The sequence below is a fragment of the Leptonychotes weddellii genome, chromosome 6, assembly GCF_054177405.1.
Source record: "Leptonychotes weddellii isolate Sample4059 chromosome 6, ASM5417740v2, whole genome shotgun sequence".
NCBI lineage: Eukaryota > Metazoa > Chordata > Mammalia > Carnivora > Phocidae > Leptonychotes > Leptonychotes weddellii.
The window spans coordinates 52,429,913-52,449,925 of record NC_138374.1 but is presented as its reverse complement, the minus strand read 5'-3'; the positions used below and the strand labels follow the sequence as shown (position 1 = coordinate 52,449,925).

The 20,013-nt window shown below is 39.8% G+C and overlaps 1 protein-coding gene and 1 pseudogene across 2 annotated transcripts in view; both read right to left on the bottom strand.

Moving 5' to 3' along the window:
• Window positions 1-155: 155 nt before the first annotated feature.
• The window catches only part of LOC115938290 (large ribosomal subunit protein eL33 pseudogene), a 45,314-nt pseudogene continuing 25,456 nt past the window's right edge, over window positions 156-20,013 (bottom strand). Inside the window, exon 2 of the transcript XR_014146074.1 lies at window positions 156-610. The product of XR_014146074.1 is annotated as a large ribosomal subunit protein eL33 pseudogene (transcript). The remainder of the gene's footprint in view (window positions 611-20,013) is intronic.
• Window positions 2,260-20,013, bottom strand: part of DNAJC12 (DnaJ heat shock protein family (Hsp40) member C12) — a 32,578-nt gene continuing 14,824 nt past the window's right edge. Inside the window, exons 3-5 of the mRNA XM_006728883.3 lie at window positions 13,993-14,132; window positions 9,558-9,762; window positions 2,260-2,799 (exon numbers count right to left, since the gene is read on the bottom strand). Of these exons, the coding sequence (XP_006728946.1) occupies window positions 2,705-2,799; window positions 9,558-9,762; window positions 13,993-14,132 (440 nt within the window). The 3' untranslated portion in view covers window positions 2,260-2,704. The remainder of the gene's footprint in view (window positions 2,800-9,557; window positions 9,763-13,992; window positions 14,133-20,013) is intronic.

Genomic DNA, 20,013 nt, shown 5'->3' with positions numbered 1-20,013 from the left:
CTTTGAATGTTCTTTGAATAAACACTTTATTTTCCAATAAAATTAAAAACAAGCCTTAAAAAACTACTTTGTTTCTATTTTTGAAGTAAAATTTGCAGATATGATAACAATGCCAAATCACATTTTACTGAAGTGGTAAATTTTTTTTTTTTTTTACAAGAGAACAAATCTACACCTTTATTTACTTTTCATTAAATTTAAATCCTTGAGGGGTACAGCATCACACAGATTCTGTGGCCTATGGCTTTAGCAGGAAGGTTGCTTCAGAATTTGGCACGAACCATGCCATTGTTTCCATGAGCATGAGTTACTTTTCCCCAGATTACTCTGGTTTTGTTTGATTTGCCACCAGGAGTCACTGTGTTGTTTTTTGCTTTGTACACAGAAGCACATCTCTTGCCCAGATAGAATTCCGTTTCATCTCGAGCATAAACACCTTCGATTTTAAGAAGAGCTGTGTGCTCCCTCTGGTTCCGGAGACCCCGCTTATAGCCAGCAAAAATGGCCTTGGACCACAGCCTTCCAGACATTATTTGGCGTTATAGGAGTCCTGTTCCCAGCAGGCCGCACTTATTTGCACCCAAAGTTCAGCAACAAGAGCTCCCCTTACCTGAAGTGGTAAAATTTTAATAGAAATAATTCTCTAAACAGCTGGCCCTGATTTTTGGATTTGACACACCTTAGAATGTAACCTTATTTGGAAGCACTTGGGTGGCTCAGTTGGTTAAGCATCTGCCTTCAGCTCAGGTCGTGATCCCAGGGTCCTGGAATCGAGTTGCGCATCGGGCTCCTTGCTCAGTTGAGAGTCTGCTTCTCCCTCTCCCACTCCCCCTACTTGTGCTCTCTCTCTGTCAAATAAATAAATAAAATCTTTTAAAAAAAAAAAGGATGTAAGCTTATTTGGAGATAAGGTCTTTAAAGAGGTGAATGTGTTCAAAGGAAGCTGTTAGTGGGGGGCCCGAAACCAATATGACTGGCAGAGGAAGCAGAGACACCAGGGATATGTGTGCACACAGAAAGGTCATGCGAGGACATATTGAGAAGGCAGCAAGCCAAGAAGAGAGGCCTCAGAAAAAAGAACAAACCTGCAGGGACCCCCTGGGTGGCTCAGTCGGTTAAGCGTCTGCCTTCAGCTCAGGTCCTGGGATCGAGTCCCAAATCAGGCTCTCTGCTGAGCAGGGAGTCTGCTTCGCCTTCTCCCTCCCTGCCTGACACTCCCCCTGCTTATGCTCTCTCACAATAAAATCTTAAAAAAAAAAAAAAAAAACTGCAGATACCTTGATCTTGGACTTCCAGCCTCCAGAACTGTGAGAAATGTTGTTTAAACCATCCAGTCTGTAGTATTTTGTTATAGCAGCCCTTGCAAACACAATCTACTATGATACTATTTCATAAAAGGAAACACATTTTAAACCACAAAGGACATAATTTCTAAATAATGTAGCTTAAGAAAAAAAAAAAAAAAAAACATAAACAACCGGGGCACCTGGGTGGCTCAGTTGGTTAAGCATCTGCTTTTGGCTCGGGTCATGATCTCAGGGTCCTGGGATCAAGTCCCGCATCAGGCTCCCTGCTCAGTGGGGAGTCTGCTTCTCCCTCTCCCTCTCCCCACCTCCTGCTCGTGCTCTCTCCTGCTATCTCTCTCTCTCTCAAATAAATAAATGAAATCTTTAAAAATAAATAAAAATAAAAAATAAAAATGAAAAACTTCCTATATTTTTTTCTCATTTTGCTATATACACCAGTGAAAACTCTGCCATTGACTAAGGAACCCCTGCTCTAAAATTGTTTTTCTTTGGGGCGCCTGGGTGGCTCAGTTGGTTGAGTGTCTGCCTTTGGCTCAGGTCGTGATCCCAGAGTCCTGGGAGCAAGCCCTGTCTCAGGGAGCCTGCTTCTCCCTCTCCCTCTGCCCCTCCCCCTGCTTGTGCGTGCGTGCTCTCTCTCTCTCTCAAATAAATAAAATCTTTAAAAATAAATAAAATAAAATTGCTTTTCTTCTTAATTTTTCATTCACTTGTTTGCAAACTAAAAAATAATCACAGACTACACATGATCATCAATAATTCCAACCTAACAGGCTTATTCTCATTGTGAGAACATAGTTTATAAATATATCACTTGCTATATATAACAAAAGAAGTCTTGTAAAAACATGTTTTCTCAAATAAATAATAACATTTTAAATTAATTATTATTAAAATTAGAATAGAAATATCTAATCAAATTATTTTCAAAATACAGTTAAATTACAAATTCATCGTGAATTTGGGGAAGTTATTTATTTTGCTCTATGGGATTTAGACACATAATTTCACATTTCATTTTAAGTCAAGAGTCAGAAAACATTTCTTGTACAACCAGCACTAAGAGAGATCATGGTATATCAATGAATTATTTAAATACAGAGATAGCTTTTTAAAATGGAGTTCTATAAATAACATTAACAGGAAAATACATACCATACAAGCTAACTTTGGATCTAAGAGCTTTAATGTATTCAAATATTAAAAGAAACTAGTCTGAAATTTTTCTCATTTAAAAAACACATTATGATAGAATGGGTTTAAGGATAGAGGAATCAATCCCTACTGAGCAATTCACAAACATGACAGAGAAACATAACATTTTTAAGATTTAAACAAGGACTTGTTGGCAGCACAGGAGATGGTCTTGCTTTCTGTCTCTCCTATCGAGCAGGGACTTTTCATATTTCATAGTTTCTGAATTTCCTCAGGAGTTCTGAGGGAGCATCCCCAGACCAGCGGAAACGTAGGTGCCAAGAGTTCACATATGAAAAACCTTTAAAGCACAGAAGATATTTTAAAATCAGAAAGGTAAGAAAAGAAAAGTCACAGTGTCATGGCAAAATAGCTTGCTGATAAGATTTCACTGCAATAAATAAAATGCAAGAGTAAGTCTTTAATATGGATTATCAATATCTTATAGAAACTGATTATCTTAAGCAGACTTTTGAATTCTTTTTTCTGCACACACACACTTTGATTTGGCCTGGTGCATCCATTCATTTATTCATTTGTAAAGAAACATTTATTGAGCACCTATTACATATTGCCAGCCTCTATGCTGAGTACCATGAGACAGCAGTGCATGTCTCCTGATTGGGGTCAAAGAGGAATCCAGAAAACTATTAATGTGGCCAAAAAATAAATTTAAAAAAATATGGAGGGAAACACATAGGAGAATGGGAGACCAGAGAAAGGCATTCAGTGTGGACTAGGTAGAATAAAGGTAGAATGAGAAAAGACTTCTGGAAGGAAGTCACATTCAAAGTGACCAGGAGTAGGAATTAGTTAGACTAGGGTGTCTCAAACTTCCATATGCATAGTCATTATCTGGAGATCTTGTTATATGGCAGATTCTGATTCTGGGTGTCTGGGGTGGAGCCTGAGATTCTGGATTTGTAAGGAGCTTCTTTCCCTGGCCACTTGACCTAAATAGTACCCAGCCCCCACCTCCATCCCTCCCTGACCCCTCACCCTGCTTATTTTTCTATAAAGCCCTGTGAATATTTGATATTAAATATTCATTTGTTTATATATTATATACGGGGAGACCCCATTCAAAAAAAAAAAAAAAAAAGGAAGGGACTTCTCTGTGGTCACAAAATGTAACAGTAAATCATTAACACTGTGTTAAAAAACAGTAACCTTTGCCAGGCGGATGAGTACAGAAAACTTAGTAACCTTTGCCAGGCAGATGATTAGGAAACAGTGCAGTTTTAATTTGCCTTTCTCTTGGTATGAGTGAGTTTAAGCATCCTTTCATATGTTCCAAGGCTATTTGTGTATTTTCTGTTCATTTCCTTTGTTCATTTTTTTTTAACTGGATGGTTGATCCTATGTCTCACTGATTCATAGAAGCATACATTAAGAGAAGTTATCATTTCACTAATTACATTGAGATTAACATCTTTTTATATGTTTAAAAGCCACTGTATTTTCTCTCCTAAACTATTTATATAGTTTCCCTCCATTTTTCTTTTGGATTATTGATCTTTCTCTTCTTGATTTGCAGAGCCAACTTTCGAATTCTTATCAACAAGAATTAGTTTATATGGATCAAAGAACCTCATGTGCTTAAGTGATTAATAATAAAAGGATATTTATAGATGTCTCCAGTGGTGGGAATTTGGGCAATTCACTTGCAAAGAAATTGGAAACAACTTTCCAACAGCTGCCAAAAGTAAAAGGTCAATGGTAAAGGATCTCTGGAAATACAAATAATTTATCCCACAATAGTAAGATTTCTTTAACTCTAAACAACTTTGTTAAAAATTAAAGAAAAGGTCATTTTCCTTCTCTACTAGAGGGAGGGTAAATTGGCAGGCAATTTGGCAAAATTTATCAAACTCATTAAAATGTGTGAACTTTTAACCCAATAATTCTACTTCTAGAAATTTATCCTAAGGAAATAATCACAGATGTGCTCAAGGGTTTAACCATAAGGATATTTATCATGACACCATTTATAAAGCTTTTTAAAAATCAAGAAACAATCTAAATCTCCAGCAATAGAAAGTTGGTTAAAATCTTTGATATAGTCATTAACAATTTTTTAATATTTATGGTCATAGAAAAATTCTCATAACATATCACTAACTGACAGACAGTTAGAAAACAGTTTATAGGGATGCTTGGGTGGCTCAATCAGTTAAGTGTCTGCCTTCGGCTCAGGTCATGATCCCAGGGTCCTGAGATCGAGTCCCACACCTGGCTCCCTGCTCAGCAGGGAGTCTGCTTCTCCCTCTCCTACTTCCCTTGCTTGTGCGCTCTCTCTCTCTCTCTCTGACAAATAAATAAATGAAATCTTAATAAAAACAAAGGTTACAGAATAATGTATAAAATATGCTTCCATTGATATTTTAAAATATTATCTAAATATCTGATCAGAAAAATATGCACAGAACAGTTGACAGTGGTTTTTTAAGAAAATGATCTGTTTGTACTGTCTTTAGAATTATCAGAGAACTCTTAATCTCAGGAAACTGAGGGTTGCTGGAGTGGTGGGGGGTGGGAGGGATGGGGTGGCTGGGTGATGGACATTGGGGAGGGTATATGCTGTGGTGAGCGTTGTGAATTGTGTAAGACTGATGAATCACAGCCCTGTATCTCTGAAACAACATAATACATTATGTTAATTTAAAAAAAAAAGAATTATCAGAGAAAACAAATTTAAGTATTTCCTTTTTGGGAAAAAATAAAAGGAAATTTCTGACAACCTGTGATTGAAATACACACACACATACACAATATGTACAGTATGATCCTCTTAGTTTTCGGTATACTAACATAATATAAAAATATACCAAAAGATCAAGAATAGATATGTCTCTAGGTGCTGAGATTACAAATTGTATTTTCTACCTTTTGTTTGACCACATTTCTCACATTTTTACTGTAAATATACTTGTTATTTCGTAGTTTGAAAAAAGGTGTTTTCTAGCTTGGGTTCCAATAGAAATAGACCCCCAAACAAGAATTCGAATGGAAGAGGCTAATTTGTTGTTTGTTTTTGAATAGGCTCCACACCTAACATGGGGTTTGAACTCACGACCCCAAGATTAAGAGTTGCATGCTTGGGCACCTGGATGGCTCAGTTGGTTAAGTGTCTGCCTTTGGCTCAGGTCATGATCCTGGGGTCCTGGGATCAAGTCCCACATCAGGCTCCCTGCTCAGCGCGGAGCCTGCTTCTCCCTCTCCCTCTGCCCCTCCCCCCTGCTCATGTTCGCACTCTCGCTCTCTCTCAAAAAAATAAATAAAATCTTTAAAAAAAAAAAAAAAAAAGAGTTGCATGCTCTCCTGACTGAGCCAGGCTCAATAAAGTGGCTTAATTTGAAAGGTGATTCAAGGAGGTCCTGGTGAGGGACTCCTGAGTGGCTCAGTTGGTTAAGCATCTGCCTTCAGCTCAGGTCATGATCCCAGAATCCCGGGATCAAGTCCCGCATCAGGCTCCTTGCTCAGCCGGGAGCCTGCTTCTCCCTCTGCCTGCCGCTCCCCCTGCTTGTACTCTCTCTCTCTCTGTGTCAAATAAATGAAATCTTAAAAAAAAAAAAAAAAAAAGAGGTCCTGGTAAGAAAGTAGGGAAAGGAACCAAGTTTATAAAAGGTACATTATCAGGCAAGTTGCTACCCTGGGCAACTGGGGCTTGATTGCATTGGAGACCCCTGGAAGACAATATAAAGACCCCTCAGAGTTAATCCAGTTTGAGAAGTAAAGGAGCCTCCCACTCACATTCATCAGTATCTGATGGCTACATCCAAAGGTGTTTATTCCCTGGCACTTACTGCCTAGCCGGCTCAATTGCCAGAGAAAGCCCTTTGGTAGAAACCATAGAGTTGGCAATGGGAAGGTAGATGTCCAGGGACTATGGCAGCACACATCTGCTACATAGGATCTTTTTTTTTTAATTCCAGAATGTTACACAAACTATTTTATTCTAGAATGGCATTTATCAGAGGCCATATTTATTGCATATTTAAGTGGAAGGAAAGGAAAAGTGAGATTGTCTCACACACCAGTTTTCAGAGGCTGTGCTCCATATTTTACTGGTTGCAGTGAAGAGTCAGAACAGGATGGGCACTATTTGACAGATGTTCATCACAGAAGAGGCATCAAAAGGCAACCTCCAAAGTAAATATCAACCATTGCTTAAGGAAATTAATAAATATTCTGAAAAGGTATGTGAGAAGCCACTCCGGTCTTGGTAAAGCTCACATGAATAATATTTCTTAAATGTTGATGCTACAGATATTTACGCTGCAGTAAAATAAAGTTATAAATAATCATACGACTGCACTTTGGTATATCAAACTCCAACTTTACGGTGCTACTCATTATAGCCAATAATCTCTTAAACGGCATTAAGAAATGGTAAATGCAGCTTTTAGTAAAATTTCATAATTCTTATTCTCCAACAACAGCTTCTCAGAACAATGATCCTCCTCTCACTGCTCTCCCCCCACCACCCTGCCTTCATTCCTCAGTCACAGTATGAGAATATACTTCACCATGTGAGGGCATCAAAATTGACATCACACATTGTACACCCGAAACTAACATAACACTGTATGTTAACTACACTGGAATTTAAAAAATAATAATAGTAAGATAGGAGTACCAAAAAAAAAAAAAAACCCCAAAAACCTGACGTCACAATTTATTTTGAGTAAATTACAATATATCTATCCTGTGGAATACTTATCTGCTGTTTAAAAGGACATAATAAAAAAATAAAAATAAGGGCGCCTGGGTGGCTCAGTTGGTTAAGCGACTGCCTTCGGCTCAGGTCATGATCCTGGAGTCCCGGGATCGAGCCCCGCATCGGGCTCCCTGCTCGGCAGGGAGTCTGCTTCTCCCTCTGACCCTCCCCCCCTCATGTGCTCTCTCTCATTCTCTCTCTCTCAAATAAATAAATAAAATCTTTAAAAAAAAATTAAAAAATAAAAATAAAAGGATGAGTTAATTCTAAATCTAAGAGTCTAAGGAGAAGCCCCATAATAATAAAAGCTAACACCAAAAAAAGCACCTACCAGGTACCTGGTCTAAATATTTTACATAATTTATTTATTTACTACTCAAAAAAAAACCGTATGAGGTAGACACTACTGTTTTGGCCATTTAATAAGAAAACACAGATACAGAGAGGTTAACTTGCTTGCCCAAGATCATGCAACTCATCAGTGGAAAAGCAGGGATCTGGTTCCAGAGTTTGTGCTCTTCAGCACTGTGTAGCAGTATAATACCATTCTTTATTTTTAAAGCCCCCATAAGTGAACATCTATTTCTATATGCTTGTATTAGCATAGAGAACAATGTGGAAGGAGACGCACCTGGGCATCTGCACTGGTTACTTCAGGAAATAGAAGCAGAGAACGATGGGAGCCTGGGGTAGACACTAAGTCATTGTCTATACATGATTCTTTGAATTTTCTAATAACAAGCTCCTATCAATTTGGGGTTTTTAAATATTTAAATAACTAGTTTTTTAAAGGAAGAAAACATTTCATAGACTCTGATGCGAGGGATTCCAGGCCCGTTCCCGAGTCTCTGAAGTGATCAGCCACACAACACCCTCCTGCACAACCCCCAACCCCCGCCCGGTTCTGGTGAACTCAGACTCGGTCTGAATCTGAAACAGAGTCACAGGGAGGCCCCAGGGGTTCAGGAAGCACAGATCTGAACATTCCAGGGCTGAATAGAGAAATATTTGTATGTTTGCCTGTGCGTAGGTGTTTGTATGCATCTATTTGCTTAAAACACTGTTTTTTTCTGAAATTCGGGCTTCTGCTTTGATCAGTTTGTTACATTATAACCATGCCCAGATATGAGGCTGATGCAATCAATGTGCGGACTCCACAAAGGGATATCTTGAGTAACCAGCACAGATACCTGAATCACACCCTGAGAATCTTTATTCTAGCAGGTAATGAGCATATAGAAGTTCTTCCCAAAGGGAGATTGCAAATGACTATTTCTAGAAAGACTATAATTCACCACAAACTATCTAATTATCTTCATTTCCTCTGTAAGTATTCAAGGATTCAAGGACCTTCAGGAGCCTTTGATTTAAAGGCTAAATTCTAAAGAGGTGTTGAATCACAACCCTGAGAATCCAGCAAGAATCTGAAGGACAATGATAGTGTGTGTACATAACACACCTATAGATCAACACAGTGGGATGGCTGGAGACACAAAGAAATGATAACAATAGCTGACATTAACCCAAGACTGGCTTGGTAGGTGAATCACTGTGCTAAGCATTTTGCATGGATCTCATTTAATCTTCATGATAACTCTATGAGAAGGTACCATTATGATCTTGATTTTATAGATTAGGAAACTGAAATCTAGAGAAGTTAAGTAACTTTTACCAAGTAATAGAGATCATACGTAGTAGAGCTAGGTAGTGTACCTTGGGAGCTTAACCTCTATAATGCCCTGCTTCAGTGGATCTGTATATCATTCAGAATGTCTACAGAGCTACTTCCAAATAAGGTACCTTCTCAAGGTAGTGCAATGCCTTACAAACAGACTCTGAAGCCAAGCTGCCTTAGTTCAGCCCCCTCCCCTGCTGTATACAAGCTGTAGAGCTTTGGGAAAATTACTCAACCTCCCTGGACTTCAGTTTTCTCATCTGTAAAATGATAATAATATTGGTGCCAACCTCAGAAGCTTGTAGTGAGGATTAAATAAATTAATGTATATGAAATGAATATAAGACAAGATAATACATGTAAAACTAAGGCACATAAAGAACATTCCTGTACATAGTAAATACCCAATAAATGGCAGTGTTATTTCAGTCCAGCAAAAGACACTCCCAGAAATGCCTCAAATTTCCCCTTGCAAGGAATGTATGGAGGAATGTGTCTTCCAGTATCTATGTCAGTGCCAAGTAAGTCTCTTTTAAGGTGATAAAGCAATCCTTAAATTTGGCACTACCGTTTAGTTGGAAGAGGTTGAGAATAAATACAGTATAAACCAAGCCCTTTAATTTCAGACCTTCTTTGTTCTGCAAAGCTACATCACTATACCTACTTGGAGAATCAGGATTTTGTGGGGAGAATGACTTCTCCAAGGACTTGGATTCTTTCTGCTCCATTTTCTCTGTGGTTGAACCCAGTTCCTCTTTCTTTATTTCTCTTTGTTTGTTCCATTCCTCATTTTCAATCTCGTCGGTATGAGACTGGTCAGATTCTTCCAGCATCAGGTCTTTTTTACCTCTGACAGCCCAGTGCATTGACTACATTAATTAAAAGCAGACACATAATATAAAATCAATATTATATAGTATTCTATATTTAAAGTTCAATGTGTGGTAAAACCTGACCTACTATTATGAATTTTTCTGTAGGTTTTATTTCAAAATAAAAATGTTAATTTTGGGGTGCCTGGCTGGTTCAGTCAGTGGAGCAGGTGACTCTTGATCTCAGGGTGGTGGCTTTGAGCCCCAGGTTGGGCCTAGAGCTTACTGAAAGAAAGAAAGAAAGAAAGAAAGAAAGAAAGAAAGAAAGAAAGAAAGAACGAAAGAAAGAAAGAAAAAGAAAGAAAGAAAGAAGGAAAGAAAGACCTGGGTATCTCAGTTAGTTAAGTGGCTAAGTCTTGATTTCAGCTCATTTCATGATCTCAGGGTCCTGGGATAGAGTCCCGTGTCAGGCTCCACACTCAGCCAGGGAGTCAAGTCGCTCGTGGATTCTCTCTCCCTCTCCCTCTGCCCTTCCCCCTGCTCGTGCTCCCTCTCTCTCACTCCAAAATAAATAAATAAATAAATAAATAAATAAATAAATAAACAAACAAATAAATCTATCTAGAAAGGAAGGAGAAGAAGAAAGAAAGAAAGAAAGAGAAAAAGAAAGAAGGAAGGAAGGAAAGAAAGAAGGAAAGAGAGAAAGAAAGAAAGAAAGAAAGATGGAGCACTTGACTGGCTCAGACAGTAGAGCATGCAACTCTTGATCTCAGGGTTGTAAGTTTGAGCCCCACACTGGGTGAAGATATTACCTAAAAATAAAATCTTTAAGGGGCACCTCGGTGGCTCAGTAGGTTTCAGCTTGAGTCATGATGTCAGGGTCATGAGATCAAGCCCTGCGTAGGGCTCCGTGCTCAGTGGAAGTCTGCTTGGGATTCTCTCCCTCTGTCCCTACCCCCACCTCTCTAAAATAAATAAATAAATCTTTTTTAAAAATAAAAATGAAATCTTTTTTTTAAATGTTAATTTTAGGGGCACCTGGGTGGCTCAGTCAGTTAAGCGTCTGCCTTCAGCTCAGATCATGATCCCAGGATCCTGGGATCGAGCCCCACATCGGGCTCCCTGCTCCACGGGAAGCCTGCTTCTCCCACTCCTTCTGTCCCTGCCCCCAGCTCGTGCACTTTCTCTCAAATAAATAAATAAAATCTTTTTTTAAAAATGTTAATTTTAAAAAAGGGCAGTGGCCTTAGCTGGGGCAAAAAAATCTGCTTTTGGTTTGGTTGGTTGGGGTCTGTTGTTGTTTAGTATGTTTCTTCCTTTTTCTGCATGTGCAGAGTAGAAGAGGCTAGCCAGTGGCTTCCTCTGTGGAGGGAAAGGATATTGGAAAGGTCACTGAAAAATAGAAAATAAGAAATTTGAGAATTCAGGGCCCAGAGAGCTGAAAATGTGGGTCCTTCAACATCACAAGTCAGCTAAGTGTCCTGTACAGTGTATCTACTCCGTGTCTCAGTACTTCTTGGAATAAAAGTGCCTATTATTTCCTTAGATGGTGTTGAGGATTAATGACTTAACTACAGTAAATGCTTTGATAGCCAGCAAAGATATTCTGAGATAATAGTTTTACTCATCCATCTACTTTATAAGAATAAAATATTTTATCATCAGACCCTTGTATCTGCTGATCCCAATTAAAGAAATACACAGGGAAAAAATCCCAACTGTATCTAACCTCATATTCAGGCGGCTCTCATGCTTTGTACTTCAATCAAAGGACTAATGTAAGAGTGATGCTAAGCAGCCTGGTTTGCTGGGACACAATTAGGTCTCATGTCTGTGCTCACAGAGTGTATTTCTCAGTTCCCCTAAATATGAACTGGACAGAACAACATTTAATATCAAGCAAACTAGTGTGGAATGACTCAGTTCAAATGATCATCAGTAAAAATATCAAATGATAGCAGTTGATAGAGACTAAGAGGGAGATTAGGAAAAGGACAGTATGTACAGCAAAATAATGAATTGCACCAGACCAAAACAATCACTGTGTGCAGGGGGTGAACTAATGCTAAACAGACACCAAGCCTGGGTGCAAAGGCCACTGTCCTACAGTCCCTGAAATTGGTATGTTGCTTATTCTACCTTCTCCATTGACTTGTTTACCAGCTTTCTTTAAGGTGTTTTTTCCCCCTAGGAAGTCATTTTTTAAAATTCTGGATGTTGGGGCGCCTGGGTGGCTCAGTCTGTTAAGCGTCTGCCTTCAGCTCAGGTCATGATCCCAGGGTTCTGGGATCGAGTCCCACATCGGGCTCCCTGCTCCGCGGGAAGCCTCCTTCTCCTTCTCCCTCTGCTGCTCCCCCCGGCTTGTGCGCTCTCTCTCTCTCTCTCTCAAATAGATAAAATCTTTAAAATAAATAAAGTAGGTAATTTAATTTAATTCTGGACCTTGTTTAACAATAAAAAATTGTGCCTACATGCCAGTAAACATTAAATAGACAATAGAAAAATAAATAGAAAAAAATCAATTGACTCATGTGAGCCATGGATCAGCTGAATAACTATTCAAAATTGACTAGTTGTTTTTATTCTGGATCAACATGAGTGAATTTTTTACTTGTCTGGGTGATCTCTGACATGGTTTTGGATAACATTCAATTAGGACAGACTGCCTTCTCAACAGGCCCAGAAGGTGTTAAATTACACACTGTTTCCCACCTGATTGGGGAAAGTGTAACCAAACGGGCATAGTAGGAAGCTTCCCTGGTTGTTTGTAGCCAACTGGACTCACCCCAAGGACACCTCACTGAGCCCAGGAACCCAGAAACAATCAGTATAAAGGTTGGGGTGCCTGGGTGGCTCAGTCAGTTAAGTGTCTGACTTGATTTCAGCTCAGGTCATGATCTCAGGATTGTGAGATCAAACCCCACTTTGGGCTCCATGCTGGGCATATAGCCTGCTTAAGATTCTCTCTCTCCCAGGACGCCTGGGTGTATCAGTTGGTTAAGCATCTGCCTTCGGCTCGGGTCATGATCCCAGGGTCCTGGGATCGAGCCTCACGTCGGGCTCCTTGCTCAGCGGGGAGCCTGCTTCTCCCTCTGCCGGCCTCTGTCTCTCTCTCTGACAAATAAATAAATAAAAACTTAAAAAAAAAAAAATAGATTCTCTCTCTCCCTCTACCCCGCCCCTCCTAAATATATATAAATATGCATATTTATATATAACATGTTTAATAATATATATAAATATATATAATTTTTATATACTGAAATATATATATATATAAAGGTCAATGTAAGAACAAAGTAAGTGTATAACACAGTAATTATAGTGATTTTTTTTTTTTAAGATGTTATTTATTTATTTGACAGAGAGAGACACAGCGAGAGAGGGAATACAAGCAGGGGGAGTGGGAGAGTGAGAAGCAGGCTTCCCGCGGAACAGGGAGCCCAATGCGGGGCTCGATCCCAGGACCCTGGGATCATGACCTGAGCCGAAGGCAGACGCTTAACGACTGAGCCACCCAGGCGCCCCTATAGTGATTATTTTTATATTTAGTTTTTTAATAGCATGAAGAAAGAGAACACAATGGTTTAAAAAGTCTCTCTGCATCAATCCAATGACTCTTTCACCAGAATTTGTAACAAGAATAAATTTAAAATAATTTACAGCTTTCTTTAATTAATCAGGCTCTTTTTTATGGAATTTATAAGCCTTGAGTAGAGAATAGGCCGATATGAACTAAAAAGATGGAGGAGATGAATTTGCATTGGTTCAAAATTCAGCAGTATTATATGAGCAACTTCAGAAGCACAGTTGTCAGAATGTATAAAACATAAATGCTAATGAGGAGTGTATACATTGACTCAAACAGCCAAGGAGAGACTGACAATTGTAGTCATCAGCTCTTCTGGCGCTGACCCACTGAATTCCCCTTCACAGGATTTGTGGATGCTGAGTTATATCTAGATTCTACCAGCTTCTTGGTCTTCTCCGTCCTATTGCCTATTGACTTTTTTTTTTTAAGATTTATTTATTTATTTTGACAGAGAAAGAGAGAGAGAGCACAAGCAGGGGGAGGGGCAGAGGGAGGAGCAGACTCCCCGCTGAGCAGGGAGCCCGATGCGGGCCTCGATCCCAGGACCCCGGGATCATGACCTGAGCTGAAGGCAGACGCTTAACGACTGAGCCACCCAGGCGCCCCTGCCTATTGACTTTTTAAGCTGCTACGTGAGTCTCATCCACGGGCAGCCTGAGCTTCATGAATTCACTACATCCCAGAGCGGAACCTACCGTTTTCACCGAGTCACTCAAAGCTTCCCACTGCTGGAATGTCATCGACATCTGGCTCCTGCGCCAGTGGTCATAGCGAGCACGACTCTCTGTATTAGTCAGAATCTCCTTTGCCTTCTGCAGTTTCTGGAACGTCTCCACTGGAAAACAAATCCAAAGATGAGCACTCCTCTCTTGAAGGAGTTATTTTAAACTCCCAAGCAAAGCGATCTCACTGGAATAGGTCTGTTATTTACTGGCTATGTGACCTTCAAGCTTTCATTTCCTCATGTGTAGTGCGAATCGCAAGGACAAGTGAGATCATGGATGTAAAGGGCCTGGCTCACAGTTTATCCACTCTCTTCACTGAGCTCCAGTGATGTGCCAAGTGCTATTCCAGATGCTGATGACACAGCTGTGAACAGGAGACATGAACTATTTAGTGGGATTGACATTTACAAACATCAAAAAAATTAGTTTTGTCTACTAGGAAGAAAACTATCTTTTCTAGTGGTAGTTGTGAGGAAGGGTAGTGATCAGGCTAGAGGAACAGTGTAAATGAAGACTCTAAGGCAGGAAGGAGCATAGTTATTTAGAGAAAGTAGAAAATGCCCATGTGACACAGGGCTGGGAAAGAACAATGAGGAAATGAGCAATGGGGCTGTAGAGTAGACAAGGGCCCAGTCATCCAGGACCTTAGAGGCCTAAGGATTCTGGTCTGCTTTTGTTGTAAGAACAGTAAGAAGTTATTGGGAGGCTTTAAGCACAGGAAGTAACATGGTAGGTGGTTGATAAATGGTAGCTTTGTCACTGATCTATTTGACCAGATGGCGTACAATAGAAACCATCCATGTCCCTTTTGTAAACACTTCCAATGTCTCTTCTGCTCTTCAATGAAGCTCAAACTTTCTATAGAACAATACACAAAAATCAATTGTGTTTCTATACAGTATCAATGAGCAATCTGAAAATAAATCAGGGAAGGAATTCCATTTACAATAGCATCAAAAAGAATAAAATACTTAGAAAAAAATGTTAACAAAAGAAGTGCAAGACTTATATATTGAAAACTATAAAACACTGTTGAAAGAAATTAAATATCTAAATGAATAGATATCCATGTTCAAGGATCAGAAGTCCTAGCATTTCTAAGATGGTAATTCTCCAAACTGCTCTATAGATTTAATGTAATCTCTGTCAAAATCCCAGATGCCTTTTTTTGTGACAAGTTGATCCTAAAAATCCATATGTACAGGCAAGGGTCTCAGAATAGTCAAAACAATCTTGAAAAACAAAAACAAAGTTGGAAGAACTCACACTTCCCAACTTAAAACTTTCTACAAAGCTACAGTAATGAAAACAGTGTGGTACTAGCATTAGAGTAAACATACATAAATGGGATAGTATGAGTCCAAAATAAACCCTCAAACTTACAGTCAATTGGTTTTCTTTCTGTTTTTTTTAAGATTTTTTTTTAAGATTTTATTTATTTATTTGAGAGAGAGCACAAGAGGGGGGAGGATCAGAGGGAGAAGCAGACTCCCTGCTGAGCAGGGAGCCCGATGCGGGACTCGATCCCAGGACTCCAGGATCATGACCTGAGCCAAAGGCAGTCGCCCAACCAACTGAGCCACCCTGAGCCGAAGGCAGTCGCCCAACCAACTGAGCCACCCAGGCGCCCAAGATTTTATTTTTAAGTAATCTCTACACCCAATGGCGCCCAAAGTCAATTGGTTTTCTACAAAAGTACCAAGACCATTCGACTGGGGAAAAAATCATCTTTTGGGGGCACCTGCGTGGTTCAGTCAGTTGAGTGTCTGACCAGGCATTCATATGGCTTACTTCCTCCAGATGTCATCTCAGATCCTGTCTTGTAGAGGGGGTCTTCCCTGACTATGCTATATAAAATGACTGCCCACCAGCCCCACGCCTTTATCTCCCTTGCCCTACATTACTTTTCATCATAGTACTTGCCCCCAGCCATTACGTAGTTTTTTATGATCTGTCTCCTCTACCACAATACAAACTCTGTGGAAACAGAGACTTTATCTGTTTTGTTCTCTGCTGTATCCTTTGCACTGAAACAGCATAGCCCGTGCTCAAAAGGTATTTGTTCAATGAACCAATAAGTGAATGCTTCCTATTTTGAGTGTGAGAAAGATAATATATAGAGCTATTCCCTGAGCTCCAACCACCAAAGAAATGACACGTATCATTAAAACATTTTGTGAATTAGGAATATTTTAATACCATCAGTGGGAAAACTAATTTAAATTGCCCTGATAGTGTTTAAAAATACCTCATGGGAGGGCGCCTGGGTGGCTCAGTTGGTTAAGCGACTGCCTTTGGCTCAGGTCATGATCCTGGAGTCCCGGGATCGAGTCCCGCATCGGGCTCCCTGCTCAGCAGGGAGTCTGCTTCTCCCTCTGACCCTCCCCCCTCTCATGTGCTCTCTGTCTCTCTCATTCTCTCTGTCTCAAATAAATAAATAAAATCTTTAAAAAAAAAAAATACCTCATGGGAGGTGCCTGGGTGGCTCAGTCCGTTAAACTTCCGACTCTTGATTTCTACGCAGGTCATGATCACGGGGTCGTGAGGTCTAGCCCCGTGCCAGGCTCCACACTCAGCACAAGTTTCTTTGAGATTCTCTCTCTCACTCTCCCTTTGCCCCTCCCCCCGCTCACATGGACTCTCTCTCTCTTTCTAAAAATAAATAAATAAATAAATAAAATCTTTTTTTAAAAAACCAATGGGAAGTAATCCAGAGTCTCTCAAACAGGTGTTGAGGCAAATGTACAGTCAATACTGACAGTATTAAAAATACTGAAATACTTCTGTACCCCAGGTGGTAAAGAATCGCTATTCCTGAGCCCCCGTCCTCCAAACACCACCACTTTTAAGTGTTCCCCCAACAACAAGATACTCCCTGCCACAGCAGGGTCCCTCCAAGACCCTGCCCCAAAGCTGGACAGCACAGTACCTAACAGGCCATTAACTACTTAATATCACCGCTGGAGGTAGCCATTAGTGAGTTAAAGGGAAGACCCTAAAGATGAGGCTATTGAAAACTACAGGAAAATAAACAAACTAATAAAAAGCATCTTGCCATAGCAGCTCGCTCCAGAGTAATCCTTCTACCACTGATGACAATTTAAATATTCCACTGTACAAATAAGATGTCACTTTTTCCAAGGCGAATAAAAAGCTCTTTAAATTATTGCCACGGATGCACATGCCAGTTACTACTACAGCAGTGTTTATAAAGATTTACATATTTATCTATGAGTCACCTTCTCTTTGCACATTACTGTTAGCCTGGTTTCAGAGTCTGCAGAATGGAAGAAGCCTGCCTGGGATTATTCTGATGTCAGTCCCTCGACAACAATTGATAAGCAGAAAGCTAAAGATACTTTATCTTGCCTGATAGCTGGCCTTTCCTTCTTCCATCCTCTCTACCACATTAAAAATGAGTTTGGGTTTATACTTGTCCTTTAATATGTCAGCTAATCAAATGAGTCACAAAAGATAAACATTTACCAGTTCTGGGAAGAGAGATCTCATTTTACAAGCTTATATGAGCAAATGATGCCGGGACCTTTGAGAGACATTCTGTTTTAACTCCTAGATCTACTCTGAAAATACAGAGGTTCTTTTAAATTCATATTTCACAATTGAATTTGTACTATATAGTCATCTTTCAAATGTAGACCACTTACAATTACTTGAAAAATAATAATAAAAACATGATGTCAGACCGTACTTTGAAAAAAATATGGAAGAAAATATACCACTGTTAATAGTGGTTCCCTGGCAGGGAGCGATAAGAGCAGACTTTCACTTTCAACATTATTTATTACTGTATGTTATTTTTATTCAAAGGGGAAAAAGCAATAAAGAGTTTTTAAAGTGAGAAAGCATGGAGACATGGAAAGATATCAGTTAGCAAGGACAAGGAGCTCTCCTTCAAATATCCAAATGTCTTTGCAGCCTACAAATCAATAACAAAAATACCTTTCACAGATCTTTAATTTAGTCTGAAATCCCTTTCTTCAGGGTCAGGGAGAAGTTAATAAAGCATTGGCCTGAAACAGTTACTGTCATGCACATACACAGGATTGGCATGAGCACCAGCCAGGAGTTTTGTGCTCACTGACACAATTTCTACAGCACACCGGGTGTGGAACCTGCTAAAGATTCTCTCTCTGCCTCACCCCCAACCCACTCTCGTGCACAAATGCACGTGCACTCTCTTTCTAAAATTAAAAAAAAAAAAATTTTTTTTATCTTGGAATGCTGTATAAAAACAAGAAAAGAAAGTCCACTGAATCATAATTGCCAACATTCATTGAGCTATTCCTGCATGCAAGCTACCTCATTTGTTCTTCACATTAGATGCATGAAGCAATATACTACTGGTCTACCCATTTTTCCTATGAGAATGCTGAGGCTCAAGAGATTGCCCAAGGTCAACTAGCTCATCAGTGGGATCAAGGAGCAATCCAGACAGACAAGACTGTGCTCCATATCTACTACTCCATCATGCTAGCAAATTAGTAATTTCAGTGGAAATGGTTGAGACTACACCTAACAGACCAAACTGTATATATACAAGTTTAATTTCTCCTATAGGCAGTTGCTCTATAAGCTTTCACCTTGATGAAATATGTTTCAAAATCTGCTTAATGTAGTCTGGATTTCTGCCAAACTAAATTCAGCATCTGGGTGAATTTTTGTTTAATATATTTTTTTAAGATTTATTTATTTATTAGAGAGAGAGTGCACGCACGCGTGGGAGCAGGGGTAGGGGCAGAGAGAAAGGGAGAGGGAGAGAATCTCAAGCGGACTCCCTGCTGTGCGCAGAGCCCAGTGTGGGGCTTAATCTCTTAACCCTGTGATCATGACCTGAGCTGAATCCAAGAGTTGGATGCTTAACTGACTGAGCCACCCAGGCGTCTGTTTAATATTTTAAAATATTTTTATCAGTACCCTTAATTCTTCTCCAAGTGTATAAAGAACCACTTACATTTTCAGAAAGTCGTATCAATCCAGATTGAGTAAATGGATGCTTGAACAGATCTGAAAACAATTTCTACCCACAGGCTGACTCATCTATAACTGCAAGCCTGACAGGGGAAGATATTGATGTCTGTGTACCTTTCATTTTAAACAATACTTACATTTAAATGTTTCTCTGAACAAGAAGCCTCGAGGTAGCCCATATGTGAAAACTCCCATCACTATGGCAACCAGAAATGGCAATGATTGCACAGTGATTCATCGTGTATCCCAAATAGAAATTGTTTGCCAGGGACAGAGAAACAACTCAAAGCCATGCTTTATTGGAAAAGAACCCAGTTAAAGAATAACCTGGGGTGGTGGTTGTTTTTAAGTGTTTATTAAATTTTTATACTTTTATGTTAGGACATCTATCTTTTTTTTAAGATTTATGTATTTATCTGAGAGGGAGAGAGTGCGAGCTCGGGGGAGAGGGGGACTGAAGGAGAGAGAGAATCCTCAAGCAAACTCCCCACCTGAGCTCAGAGCCCCATGTGGACTCAATCCCAGGACTCCGAGATCATGACCTGAGTCGAAATCAAGAGTTGGCCACTCAACCAACTGAGCCACCCAGGTGCCCCAGGACATCTATCTTAATAGTAACTCCAATTCAAAGAGGTAATTAATATGTCTCCTAAAGAAATGTTCATGAATTTATTCATTCAGTCATTCAATAAATGATTTGCACAAAGTTAAGTGTCCTCCATGGTAGGTGCTATGTGAGGTGTGGGGCATATTACTGTGAACAAGATAGCAGGAAGCCTGCCTCACTGAGCTTTCAGTATGACTGACAAGCAAACAGGCAACAAGGAGATGGTGTGATACACAGTTTTCTGCCCAATGTATAGGGTGCTCTGAGTAGGCAGGGCACAGGTGACTTCCCAGAGGAAGCGATGGCTAAGCTGAAACCTGACACAGGAGCAACCTAACCAATCAAAGCAAAGCAGAGATGTGTGTAGGCCTCAGAGGGAGCCAGACAGAGAGGCA